This window comes from Asterias rubens, chromosome 21, assembly GCF_902459465.1.
Source record: "Asterias rubens chromosome 21, eAstRub1.3, whole genome shotgun sequence".
NCBI lineage: Eukaryota > Metazoa > Echinodermata > Asteroidea > Forcipulatida > Asteriidae > Asterias > Asterias rubens.
Window position 1 is genome coordinate 1,416,748 of NC_047082.1, and position 14,378 is coordinate 1,431,125.

The 14,378-nt window shown below is 38.3% G+C and overlaps 1 protein-coding gene across 7 annotated transcripts in view; it reads right to left on the reverse strand.

The window, feature by feature from the left end:
* Positions 1 to 560: 560 nt before the first annotated feature.
* Positions 561 to 14,378, reverse strand: part of LOC117304376 (myelin transcription factor 1-like) — a 60,682-nt gene continuing 46,864 nt past the window's right edge. For 4 of the 7 annotated variants that reach the window (XM_033788786.1, XM_033788790.1, XM_033788785.1 and 1 more), the window contains 6 exons: positions 14,292 to 14,354; positions 12,831 to 12,890; positions 8,922 to 9,083; positions 7,971 to 8,162; positions 6,289 to 6,443; positions 561 to 5,980 (listed from right to left, as the gene is read on the reverse strand). In XM_033788786.1, coding sequence (XP_033644677.1) covers positions 5,484 to 5,980; positions 6,289 to 6,443; positions 7,971 to 8,162; positions 8,922 to 9,083; positions 12,831 to 12,890; positions 14,292 to 14,354 — 1,129 coding nt within the window. In that variant the 3' untranslated portion in view covers positions 561 to 5,483. The remainder of the gene's footprint in view (positions 5,981 to 6,288; positions 6,444 to 7,970; positions 8,163 to 8,921; positions 9,084 to 12,830; positions 12,891 to 14,291; positions 14,355 to 14,378) is intronic. The other 3 variants (XM_033788789.1, XM_033788788.1, XM_033788791.1) reach the window with 3 other exon arrangements.

The window sequence follows — 14,378 nt, forward strand, 5'->3', positions numbered from 1 at the left end:
GAATTAGCCAATCCATCGAACAGGAGAGAGTTTCTAGTACACACTACCTTATGGACCCATAGTTGCTCCATTATTCCCTTCTCTGAAATTATCTTTGAGGTGGTGTGCTTGAAGAACACAAGGACTGGCATCAGTTTATCAAAGTCGGCAAACACAAGAAACAGGCTTCAAAATGTAGCATGAGTAACACTTCAGCAAAGCCACTGCTCCACCTTGAACACTATTCTGCCAACTGCCACATTTCAGTGAGCACCACCCCCAGCACCTCAATGGGCACCTAGCTGTGTTGTATACACTCTCCTGTGGATATTCTGTTGTCTACACTTCAGAAGAATCACATTCTTGAAAACATTCCGAAGTTTGCAGATTGGAAATTAAAAAAAAACACCCAACATTTTACCATGAGGTAAGACACTTGTAATTTATTTCTAAGGACTCCATCTCTTGAATAATTAATGCACCACAAAACCGATTTTAACCTTATGTAGCTATTTTCTGGTAATCCTGGTCTTTCCAAAGCAGAAAACTCATTATAAACACAGAATAAAAAAACAAAGATGTCTTGGTTCTGAAAGTTTTATTTCACTGACAAGTAGTACACATAAACACATTGTGTAAACATTTAGTACATTTTGGAAAAAAGAAAGTAACAGATGAGATTACAATTAAGAGTTAATTCTACTGGAAAAGTTCTACATTACACTTTTATCTACAAGTTTATTGTTAGTTTTGCATCGAGTATCTCTATTTAGGAAGGCTGTAATAAAAATTAAGTTTCTCAAGTTTTTCTTTTCCTTTACTGTTTCGCAATATTGTTTAAAGTTTGAATGACTTTTGACTGTAGTTGTTACGAATGCAGACTGCTTGGTGAGCAATAGAAAAAAAGGACAAAGTAATTGTGGTAAATTTAAGTTTGAGTGTATTGGATTGACAGTTTTAGCTAGACCTCCGCCTGCCTTCCAAATTTCCCCATTGGGCTAAAAAAAAAAAAGAGGAAATGGGCGATCACACTCAACTCTTTTACAGTGTTTTTCAGTTAAAGGTTTCAGTTGCATGTCCGAGATTGACAGTGTCACCAAGGCCAGATTGCTGTTGCTGCTGGAAGCCAATGAAGGTATTGTGTGAACTCTTAAGTGTTTGTTTCAATGAGAAATACTTTTTCTTTCTTAAGTGCCGGTAAAGTATCCACAAACAACATTGCAAGAAAACCTTTTTTTAGACAATTATTTTGGAGGTTCATTAGCTTCCAATCAAAAGTTACCCCCTTTTTCTGTAATGATGTAGGGTTTTTGATAGTAACAACAAATAGATGCAATCCTTTTTTAAGTTACCCATTGCAAAGAGGGACTGATATTCATGCTGACATTCACCACTAAATACATTTTATTGCCAATAATTTGGTGTCACACAATGAAGAGAAAAACAAAGTTGTTGTCACCCGAGGACCAATCAAGGTTTATATCCCAATTGGGAAAAATTATCCTGATTGAAGTGAAGATTTATCTTGACCGAGGTAAAGCATACTACCACTTGGAGCAAAGCATATCCCAATTGGAGAAAGTATACCCAAGTAAAGTATTACCACTTGGAGTAAAGCATATCCCAATTGGAGAAAGTATACCCAAGTAAAGTATTACCACTTGGAGCAAAGCATATCCCAATTGGGAGAAGTATACCCTAAGTAAAGTGTACCACTTGGAATAAAGGTTATCCCAATTTGGGTAAGTATACCCCAATTGGAGTAAATGCTGATTCTAATTAGGGTAAAGGTTTGTCCTGATTAACAAGGCCCTGGTTTAAGAGCTTTCCAAGTGCTATGTTATTGCTTGCACACTGTTTTTTGTCCATCCAAAAACAGTACACCCCATTTAAACCAAAATAAGCTCCGCCCTAATTTTATTGAGCTGCTCCTTTTTGGGAGAAAAAGAAGGCTATACAGGCAGTAGGTATAGTATGCATATCAGTGTCTCTGTGCATATCTGAAAGTTGAAAACAAAACTAGGGTAAGCCAGGGTTTATACCCCAGAACAAAATTGGCATTTTGCACAAAGAAACTGTCACATTGCAGCCATTTTGTTTTCTTGCATATTTGTCCACATGTATCCAAATTGAGGCTTGAATGAGATTAGGCTGGTTCCTTGTGTATTGAATGGAAGAGAATTTGGTGCTAAACGAGACTGGTGCTTTTTTCAAACTACATTCGTTTCCATGGCCAATTTTACCCAATGAGAGGGGCAACATGGATGCCCTTTCTTCAAACTTCATTTCATTGCCCCATCTTGCCTCGTGGAGGGGCAACATGGATGCTTTTTCCTCAAACTACCGTCGCCTCATTTTCCCTTTCTGCCTCATGGAGAGGCAAAAATATTGGAACTTTTTCTTCAAACTACATGCATTTCATTGATCATTTTGCCCAAAGGAGGGGCAACATGGATGCTTTAAAAGTCTATTGCTTCACACGAGTATAGTCAGACTATCCTCTACTAAAAAATGCACAGCACGTTTTCTTTAATCCTTCTCATTAAAGATGAATACACCCGCTGTTTCTAGAACAAAAAAAATAAAAAATAAACGACATCAACAATGACAAAAGTCACATTTTCAGACTTTGAAGATTCTGCTAAACATTGAACCATTTCTTCCAACTGCAGGAAACTGTTTGAGTTACCCAAAGTATCTAAAGGCACCGTCTATCTTAGCTTGAAACTAAAACTCAACTTCTTTTGATTCTGTCAAATATAAATTAAGCTACACTTAATAGATGTACATGGAATTTATTATAAAAAAAGTAGTAGTGTTGTTTACTCTCGTACTTGTATTCAAACTAAAACACATTTTTTTTCACGGAGACATCGTTAAAAGTTACAATTAATTTTACGACAAACATCAATATTAAGTTCGCTAATTAAAGTATTTAAATTAGTATAGCTGTAATTTGGTTTTAAAACCCTTGACTCTCATCTGGCACTCGGTCACTCACAAAGAATCTAATGCACTCGCTCTGTCACGCCAAATCTCACACGCTCATGTAGTTTCTTATTTGCTCGTTCACACACTTGTTCATACTCACGCACTTGCTCACTCGCACGGATTCTCACACACTTTTCTCAACTCTCACTCTGTATACCATCCGTTCTATCCCACTCTCGTCAATAAATAAGTTTTGCAGTTAGGATGCGTTTACCACATGCCACAGCACAGAAAAATAAGGGGAATTATTGCACGATCCCTACAAAAGAAAACTTTTAAACTCGTAGCATATACATACATTGACATGGTTTTTTAAACTACAGTAGTTCATATGTACAGAGAGCATCCCGTCTGTTTCTAGTAATTGCTATCAATTTTTTATTTTAAATATCTACTGAGCATGTCCAGTGCTCTTTGACCTCTTTTATAGAAAACAATACGCTGATATCCTGCCAGGCTGTGCCTGAAATAGCCGCTTCGTCAATGGCTCTGGCTAACACAAAAGCCGATGACCACTGCCAAAAAGGGCTGTTTAGACGCAGCCTTAAATTCAGCCTTTTTCTTGCCTTCTTTCATCTGTCTACAGAAAAATAAACACAACTTCTTCCTTTTTTCCTCACTTGGCAACAGTCTTGTTGAGTTGACCAATACCAGCCTGTTATAAATAAGACAGACTAAACTTTTTAACAGTACATCAGATCTGATTGGCCGAGTGTCATACCACACCCAGATATGCAAACTAGGGATTTGACCTTTGTGCATCCCCAAAATTCATTTTACTTCTATGGAGCAGGAATATAATGCTGAGATTTGTATCGGACAATAAATTATTGTATATAGTACTACTGTCTGTACCTGGCATGATTTACCATTAACGAGGGCCAACAAAAGAAATTGAAAATGGAGCTGTACAAATGAATTGCAATAAATGGCTTTGTTTGGTCTGAGCCCTTAGGGTCTTCCGTTAAAAAAAGTATAATAATTAAATGGCAAATACAGTCACAACCGGAAAAACGAGTAGCTCATTCCAAGATATGTCCCAACAGTGACAAACGTCTTCCCAGAATAAAAAATAAATAAATAAAAATTGTAAAAAACTGTGGGCAAATTTTATTTTTTGGCAATTTCATAATTTAAAGAGGGCCATGTGATCATGATCATACAGGCCTTTGGATGTGCATGGAACTATGAGCGCACGCTCTCCATGTACAACCCAGACCTGTTTTGACCTTGACGATTTTAAGCCCCTTATAATGGACAGCGAACAACACCAGACTGTTCCGTGTACTACATAAACCCCCCTCCCTCCCTTAATATAGACCTTTATCACGCAGTCACCATCTTGGTAATGTTCCTCGTTTCCAATAACAGTAATGAATGCTAACATTCATTACGCATGGCACCAGACTATTATTTCGTCTAGCCTCAGTTTGGTTACAGTGAGTTGGAATGGGGTAATATCAAGATGACCACACCATGATAAAGGTCTATAGGTCGCTAGAAAAACTTCCAAAACAAAAATGAAAATTTCATTATATACAAGCACACAATCCCTTACTGGACGTTTACATACAAATGATCACGGAATATTTTCACAATTTCGTTCGTATAAAAATAATTCAAACTTAAGAAAAAACAAAAATCCCATGAAGGTAGTTATCTGCATACATATTTAAACTGCATCAGATTTCAATTATTATTATCATCATTTGTATAAACAAAAACATAACAGTTACTAATTTTGATAAGCCAAGTATAATCCATATCTACCCGACTGGTCAAAGTACATAAACACTGTTCCTATGGCTATTCAGAAATGGGTTGAAGGCTGGTTTCTGTTTAAACAACTTTGAATTACATGTGCATTATTGAAAATAAGGAAAGGTCGTCATTGACTGTGAAGATATTGAACAATCGACTTGATCTAAAGATGAGAAAACACCATCGAAATAGAAACTATTTCTCAAGATAATTTAGTCAAGTACTATTTTGAAAACCACCTCAAAATGCATTTTAAACAAAACACTACTTGAACACAACAGCAATACCATTAATAATGGAAGGGTTAAGGGTTTTTGACAATGAAAGACTACAGATACAGCTGATCTGTATAGAAGAACTAAACTTGCAAGACTGTTGTATATTCTCGCCATCATAACAAACCAAGTACTACTGGTCTTTTCATTGAGATTTTGTTTTTATAAGAAGGGAGGGGTTTGTAAAACAAGAGGTTTTAAAGAGTTTGGTCTCGCCATGTTTTGGTCTGACTCTCGTTTTATAATTTCTTCATAGCTGTGAGTGGTATAATTTTAATAAGCAGGTACACTTTTAAGTATGGCCGACTGTCGTCTGCTTAGTTTTATATACTAGCATCAAGTCTGTTAACAGCCCAGTACTATTTTATGACTGACCAGTACCTGGTTGTCTCAAGAATCCAACAGCTCTCATCAAGCTGCCTTACAAGTCCTGAGACAACCAGGAGTGGGTATGGACCTTACAGTAGAATTCTTCATCTACGTGGCCGACACAGCAATGTTATTGACAACTGCTGATCCCACCGCTGCCACCGTTGCTGTTGGTTTCACTTTGGCGCTCTCCACACTCTCAAACTCCATCGGGGTACCTTCTTCCTCCGGCGGGGTCTCCGGCCGATCCTCGGCGCCCTTTGTATCCAGAGTCATCAGAAATGCTTCAATGTTTTCCCGGCTCAGTCCAGACCTAGCCGGCTGCGGCAGGGCGGCTGCTGCGGGTGGGACGGGCGAAGCCGCTTGGCTCTGCACGTCGGCAAGGTGCTTGATAAGTGTGTTGCGCAGTTCGTCCAGCTGGTGGGTCAGCGTTCGGTGCTTCTCTTCCATGGAGTTGTGCTCTTTCTCGGCGACGTGGAGCTTGCCCTCCATGGAGTAGATCTGTCCACGCAGTTTAATCATCTGCGACTCCATCTGGCAATTGTTGTGCTGGAGTTCACTGATTTCAGAGTCCAGAGCACGGATTTCCTCATCGTTTTCTATTCCTGTCATCAAACAAGAAAATACCCAATTTAAAAAAGTCCTTGAGACAACAAGGCTACAAAAATTTGCTTTTAAAGAGTGGCTGAAATGAGTCGTCTCCTTTTCCAAATCGGCAAGATCATAAACTTTTTTACCTAAACACCAGGCCTGGAATTACGCGCAGGACACAGCCTCCATTGCAGCTGGTCTTGGCCTTGGTTGCCTTTTCAACACGTTCAAAGATGAATTTCCAAGCCTGAAATACTGCACAATATATGGGCAAGCTCTGTATTATAAAGGGTACGTGCCCGAAAAATCAAAGAGTTTTTACCTTGTGATGCTTTGACTGAGATAGCAGCGATGTCTTCTCCGTTGAGTCTGGCCTTCTTCATGACGCCGGTGGCTCGAGGGCATCCAGAGAGGCTACGGTGAGATGAGAAGCTACCGTTACAGTGGCCTGAACCATCACAACCAGGTATTGGACAACTATGTACAGGTAACAACACCAAGCATAGGAGCAGCGGGGGGAGAAGCCAAAGATACATGCACAGGTTTGGGTCATAGAGGGAATGAGGAGAAAGGCAGTAGGTTTGAAGATGGGTTAGGACATGCAGAATAAGTATGAATTGTGGATGCAAGAGTTGACAATCAAATTATAAGAGTAAGAGGTGTTATTTAGGAAGGTAGTGTTGGAAATGTCCAAAAGGGATTTAGTAAAAGATATTGACGCCATTAATGTGGATAAATTGCAGAAGTAGCAACAGGTGCAGAGGAAGGTACATGAAGAAGAAGTATGATGCACAAGTAGAATTTAAATGCATTCGCAACAGAAATAGGAAGGTATTTAAAATGGTGGCAGAAGAGGGATCATGCATGGAGGGTGAAATGAAGAGTAGTTTTGAGACGATTGATAAGGAGCAGAAGTTCAAGCGGAATATGTAGATGAGAATAAGATGAACCAGGGGATGGGGATGGCAGATTGTGAAGCAGCATTAGCAGGAGCATTAAAAGAGAATTAACATAGTGATGCAGAGGTAATGTTGACAGTGGTGTTAAGTAGTGGCAGAGGATCATGAATTGAGGTGACAGAGATAGTTGAACCAGGAAGCGGTTGTTTGTTCAGGAAATTGGAAGGGGATATAAGAATCATCACAGGAGAGGTGTTGAGGGTACAGGAGAGTTGTAGACCAAGGTCGGAACACGGCAACAGGAGAGATGGGGGCAAATCAAAAGAAAACAAAAATAAACATGCAACATCAAGAGCAAAAAAAACACCTTAAAAAATAAGACACCAAATATGTTTGGTCTCAAAATTCTGCCTTGTTTCTAAAAATGGAGGTTTATTAAGCAAACCTATGCATTGTGAAAGCATTTTTAGTTTGATATGATGCTTTTGTTCTGGTAAGTTTGCCCCAAACTTTCTTAATTGAAACAAGGCAGAAACAGAGACCAAACGATGGGAGACTTAGAGGGCAGCAGACAAACTGAGTGAACTACCATTATTTAAGCAGCTCTGAAGCATGCATATCTTTCCAAAGAACACATGGTAAGTCTGCTGCCACCTAGTGTTCAAAAGGTCTCAAAAATAAAATCAACATAGCCAGCCACTGTAGAGGATTACAATAAATGCCCACCATGCAGGAATTACACAGAACATCCCCAACCACATGCAATCATGATCATGAAATAGGTAACAAACTTAATCATACTATGTCATATTCTGTGAATACCTTATGAAACTGATACTGTTAGGGACCAGACTATTTTTCCTTTTTTAATATAAATATTGCTCATCAAAATTGATAAAACCACAACAAATGTTGCATATTTCAAATTCATATGCTCATCAATGAACAGCAGTAATCAACTTAAACACATCACATTGATAATGGTTTTTTGTGAAGCTAAAAATTCGTGTGGTTATCAGATTTATTTTTGATCTGAAACTCTGTAAATTGAGGAGGGGCGGGGGTACACTGGGGGAGGGGGCTTACTAGCAGAGGAGGGACTTACCTAGGGGTCTCCATCTTGATGGTCTTGGGTGCGGCTGCAGCCGGCATACCGGGGGGCTGCTCATTGTTGCTGTACCCATCCCATAGGTACGTCTGGTAGGCCTTGGATGCAAGGGGGCACCCTGAGGCACTGCGGTGTGAGGCGTACTTGCCGGTCAGATGGCCTGACCCGTCACAGTTGGGAACTGGACACCTGGAAAAATACAGCCATATTAAGAGTTTAAAGCATCTTCAAGTACCACCTGCAGGTGGGACAGGCGAAATTTGGGGATTTGAACCAACAACCTCCAGATTAATGTGCTGGCACTCCACCAACTGAGTTATCTAACTTTATGTTGGGGGTCTCCCTATTTTGTTAAAATCTTTGTTGGGGTGCCAGTCGAAAGCCATACAACTGTTTACTGTCATGTAGCCAGGGATCACACCCATGCTTTTGATACACCGTGGGAAAGGACAGTCAGGGGATCACCTTAAGGGGGATGCAACTTTTTATGACAGATTTCAAATAATGAACCACAAGGGAAATGTACTATTGTGTAATATAAAAAGACGACTACATGTGTGTTCCTGTGAGATTACCTTTTCAATTCAACCCAACACTACAGCCCTTAATCAGTCAAAATACGATTTAAAAAGTCTGAAAGGTCTGAAACTATGATCATCATTTCAGGGAACATGTAGAAAAATGCCAGAGGACAACACCTAATGACCAGTCAAAGTTCACACCCCAAGTGGTCTGGCTGGCTAGCTAGTTCAGCGTTGAAAAGCAAACCCATTTAATTTGACAAATCGATTTGGGAAAAAGCAAAAAAGCTGACGGACTAGAGAAATGACGAGCTATCTGGTCCTGTTGGCCAGTAACTAAAAAAATTATAGTAGGATTTGGGAACGTCTCTGGCCAAACACGGTTACAAATTTCTACCTGAACAATTCTGTTCTCTAATCAACCAACCTGACAAGAGGATCCTCCGGGTTCTCCTCATCTCCTTCAGACTGCCTCTTGATTACTGTCATCATGCTACGTTTCTTGGCACGGGGGCAACCGGACAGGCTGCGATGGGACGTGTAATTGCCTGTGATGTGCCCTGAGCCGTCACACCCTGGTGTTGGGCACCTGTGATGGGAAAATCTGTGTTTAGTTTATCGCATTTGGGGCTTTCTTTATTTAATTTTTTTTTAATTTTGTTTTTATTTGGGGGTTCACTCCAGAGATTCATAACTGCATCAATATCATATGGAATGCTGGCTTGAGAATAAACAAGTTTCTGTACATTTACCATGTAAAAGGAAACGGAACACAACTGAAACATTTCACGTCTGGTTCTTCTACAATTAAAGATAAAGTCATATCGTCATCTTTGTGAGGCACCTGGCAATTAAGAAGACATGCTAGCTTGAGCCAGTGCAAAAAAAAAACAGAACTTTGTTTCAAAAAGAGCAGTTTTATCTAGTTGCAAAAAAAAAAAAATGAAAGAAAAAAAACCGTTGTTGCGTAGCATTGTGTGCTTTCAAATGCCTAAAAAAGTCTTTCTCAGATTCTAATATTTTATTGAGAAATTATCTCTTTCTAAAAAAAAAATACTCTAAAGACTGAAAGAGAGCCGTTTCTCACAATGTTTTATACTATCAACAGCTCTCCTTTGTTCGTTTCTAAGTAAGTTTTTATGATAAAAAAGTATATATTTTGAGTGTCCAGTACCTTTAAACAAATGGACTGGCTTATTCAAAATGTTGCTTTTTGTTAGTGACATTCACCAATGATCTTGAATTGCTGAGTAAGGGAGTAAGAGAGCAAGGATGGTATTAGGTCAGTTTAGGAAGATGTTGATAAGTAATAAAAGGATGATGATAATGTGTTATCAGTGACTGTAAGAAAAGATGAGAGGGTGTTACGCTGCGACGGCCAAAAGAAAAAATGGTTCCGTGAAAAATACGACAACATTTATTTTCTAATTTCAAAAGTTTCCATGTTTATCTCCTTCAAAGGGAAATATTACTGAAAACATACAAAAAAATCAAAAAATTTCAAAAACACGTTTGCAAAAAGTAGTTAATGTCTGTCGTTTTGACAATTACAGGGTCTTTCTCGATAAAGACTCTAGGGCCAAAACATCAGGCCATGAACTATTCTTTTGCATTTATACCATAGGTCCTTTTGGTTGGTAACAGCTAATTCTATTTTCCAATTCAATGTAGTCTGATAGAGGTCTGTTCAAGTGTAAAATATAATTTCTTTTAAAAGAAAGCCAAATGTGGTATTTGTTTCAAAGTGAAAAAATGTGTAACTTATTTAAAACGTTTGCCTTAAAGATGCTATTTTTGGCCCAATACATTAAAAAATAGATTTTTTTGAGTGAATGGTATTTCAAAGAATATCGCCAGCTCTAACGAAAAAAAGTTTAACTTTACTTTTAATGGTCAGAAATCATGACAAAAATTTTAAACGTTTCTTATAAAACACATAAGAATTGGTCACGTGATATATTGTCGTAATTCCGACTAATTTTGAGCACTTCATTTCACTGCTACTAATAATTGGCAGACTTTTTCGAGCAATGGCTCAAATGAAAGCTTGTAACTTTCTCGACCCCCATCAAAATACCTATTGAATTTTAAATCAAAATTTTGGGGTCAAATCGGCCAAAAATCTTACATAGCATCTTTAAGACAAAAAGTCCTAAAATTTCTTCCTTCACCATCAAAAGAAAATCTATAAAAACAGTAAGCACTGATAAATGTTAGATTATACCAGATTAAATACATCTCCAAAGAGAAGTAGGACAGGCAACTGCATTCCAGCTAGCATTTCTAAAGAGATTTTCATGCACACAAGATTTTCCTATTCTTAGCATGGAGTACAAGGCAGTCGTTTCAGAGCACATTCTGTCACAGCCAGAGCTTATTGTAAATAGCCATGCAAATAAAAGCAAAAAAGCCCTCAAGCTAGTGTTCTGTTTGTTACTGGTAAACAACTGCAAGCCCCCCCCACAAAAATATCAATTGATGAAAAAACTACACTATGGGTGAAGAAATGTGATTTATCATCAGTTTAATGTGCGATAATCACTTTATAGTCGGTGCTGCTTAAGACAACTGAGCTAAGATAATAGAAGTGGGGGGGGGGGGGACACGGACAAGTAGCTTGGAATTACTGAAGCTTCGTGCTTCATCTCTTCAGTGGATGACATGGGGTTAAACTGTGTCTAAGCACAACATTTCAAGTTATTTTTTTTTCATAACAATAATCAGCAGCCGACATGATGCACAGGGTTGCTAATCGTTGACGTCAACAATTCTCTACCATTTACCTCTTGGTGACAGAGCCCAAGAAAGTGTCACAACTGGGATTCAAACCCTTCTCTTAATAATGAGTGAAGTTGGTTAGTACATGCACTATACACAATAATAGATGGGACCTACATTGTATGGCTTGACATCCCATTTGAAAGGATGAATCAATCACAATTTACTGTCTCAAATAAGGACATGACCAGGGGCCGATTTCACGAAACTTTACGCAACTGCGTAAGTCCACTTGCGCAACGTTTATGGCATAACGTTTATGGCGTAAGCGCCATAAACGTTGCGCAAGTGGACTTACGCAGTTGCGTAAAGTTTCGTAAGCGTCATAAACGTTGCGCAAGTGGACTTACGCAGTTGCGTAAAGTTTCGTGAAATCGGCTGCAGGACCTGAACCCACACTCTGAAAACACCTGGGGCCTATTTCACAAAGAGCTAAGATTGATCTTAACTGCAAATCAATCGTAGTTGCTATTAGTAAAGTGTGATTTCACAATACAAATCACTATTTTGATACTAAAAATTTGTCTTGCAATGAATTTTAATGCTTTGTGAAATCGCCCCATGAACTATATAAGTCTGTTGGCACGAGGTCACTCGGCCATGAAATGTCCTCAACCGTTGAACATTGAAAGCATTTCAACTGGTACAAATCCTGCAAACAAAAATCTTTTACATCGAATCTGCTCTCGTGTCAAGTATGAAACGGCTCTTAAACTAAACCAAGTCAGCTTTTCAGGAAAAACATAAACATCTTAGTAAATGTTTGCCTTTTTGTGAATCTAATTAAGGTGTTATATTCACAATTTTGTAAGAAAAAAAAATAGAACAAGAAAGTAGATTCTAAAACTCTACTTCTAGGCTAACTCTACTCATACAGTGGAACAATATTTATAGGTCAACATGCAAAGCAAATCATAAAATAAAAAAATCAATCATTTGATTTCAAACTTGATAGAAAGAAACGGGAAAGGGCCCCAAAATAACTATAACATCTCTAAATTAAAGGGAAGGTACACCTATGGCCTTTTAGTTTCTGTTTAAAAAAAATGAATGATAATACTCTTTAAATGCATAGTAAAGCATCCGCTTATGGAATGAATGAATAATTCTTATAATTCCCTACCAATTTTGAAAAAAAATATTCATGTATACGTAGGATAATTTCAAGAAAAGACAAGATTCAAAGACACTCCTTGTGCCAATTTCGTTAGCATGCTCATTTGATATTTTCAAAATTCAGGCATGGAATTAATGCTTGTCGAAGAAATGAAACAGAAAAGAGGACACTCAGGAACAGCGTAAATGTTGATTTTATTTCAATGGTTTTTATTTCATCTGAAATGTGGCACTATTGAAAATTTGGGTTTAAACTAGGTTTCTTTGCCAATAATGTACCACCCCTTAACCCATAGAGTGTGTTTAAAAAGAAATGCTACCGTGCAAAAACAAAAAAACAAACAAAACAAACAAACAAACAGAAAATGAACAAAAATTAACAACACCCCAAACCTCAAGTTTAATCTTTTCCCCTCACAAAAAAATGGTAGAGTCCACTTACTTAAGTTCATGACTGGCCTGGACAATGGCGGATTTATCAGCCATTGGACACCCTGATATGCTGTGCATAAAACCGCAAAAAAAATATAATAAAGAAAAAATTACGATATGAGATTTTTATAGGAGCATCATACAAAACCGAAAAGAAAGAAAAAAACAAGGGGGTTAAAAACGGCCAGGCAAGTACAGAACATCCACTGGCCAATCAAAAGCTGTCGATCAAAAATCTCTCAACCAATCAGTTTAGGTTACAAGCCCGGCATGCAAGGTAAAACATTGCTGGTTTTTGAAGAAGGGGGAAAACAGTGCGATATTTATTGTGTTTAGCATGTTTCTATTTATAGTTGCTTACATAGTAGGCAAATTTGAAACACCAAGTCAAGGCACTAGGTGTCCCTTCTTTGGGGCAATGGAGGCAATTGGACTTGCCTTAGTACCCGTTGAAATGTTCCAGGCCCGATACTTCATGGAGGCGATTGCCTTCTTGCCCCTTGTCATTGCCTTGGTGCCCCTTGAAATATTTCAATAAAAATTGAAATTTCCCTCATAAAGAAGCCTGTTACGAAGGAATAATCTTGCCCCAACAAGTACAGAAGTATTCGTCCACAGCAAGGTAACAGACAAGTGTTTTATTTTGTCATGTAAAGACGACTGTGCTGTTAAACTTGAAGTCTATGAGTTCTACACCATGGTTTAGTATCCAGAACTCTTCGCTTATAAAACCAAAATCTAAATGAACACATAACATGAAGGGTAAATTACGCCCACTAAAGTATCAGGCATGATATTTGGTCCTTGGGAAAAAAAGTAGGACAATTTGATTGAGCACAAGGGCTGACCTACACACATGTTGTAGGCTTTAAGAGACTACTCAGACCTCAGATTTAGAACTTGAGGTCTCGAAATCAAGCATCTAAAAGCACACAACTTCGTGTGACAAGGGTATTTTTTTCTTTCATTAATACCTCAACTTCGACGACCGATTGAGCTCAAATTTTCACAGGTTAGTTATTTATTTATGCATATGATGCGATACTCCAACTGTGAAGGCTAGTCTTTGTCAATTACTAATAGTGTCCAGTGTCTTTAAGAGACTTCTCAGGCTTTTTAATGACAATTTGTTTTCTTCCAAAGGCAAAAAATTGTAAATCAGGTTTTAGTTTGAAGCATATTATGCCTGAACTATATAGGCCTACCAATTAATTTAAACAAAAGACAAATTGTATTTTTGGCTGCTATTACAAAAATACAGCACACTGGGCTGAAGGAATGAATGGGTGAGCTCTGCACTGCTGAAGAAGAATCTAGAATTTCTTCAAGTTGCTAACCAATTCATCGACGGAGGAAATCTTTCCACCATTTTCAATGATCACAAAACACTCCACACAATATCAAAATGTCGACATTGCGCACACAGATTGACAGAAGAAGAAATAAAACAAAGTGGCTTTGTTATGACTACCTTCTATGGGAAGCGTAATTTCCAGTCACATGACCTGATCCGTCGCAGCCGGGGGTTGGACAGCTGAAGATGGGAAGGAGGGCAGTG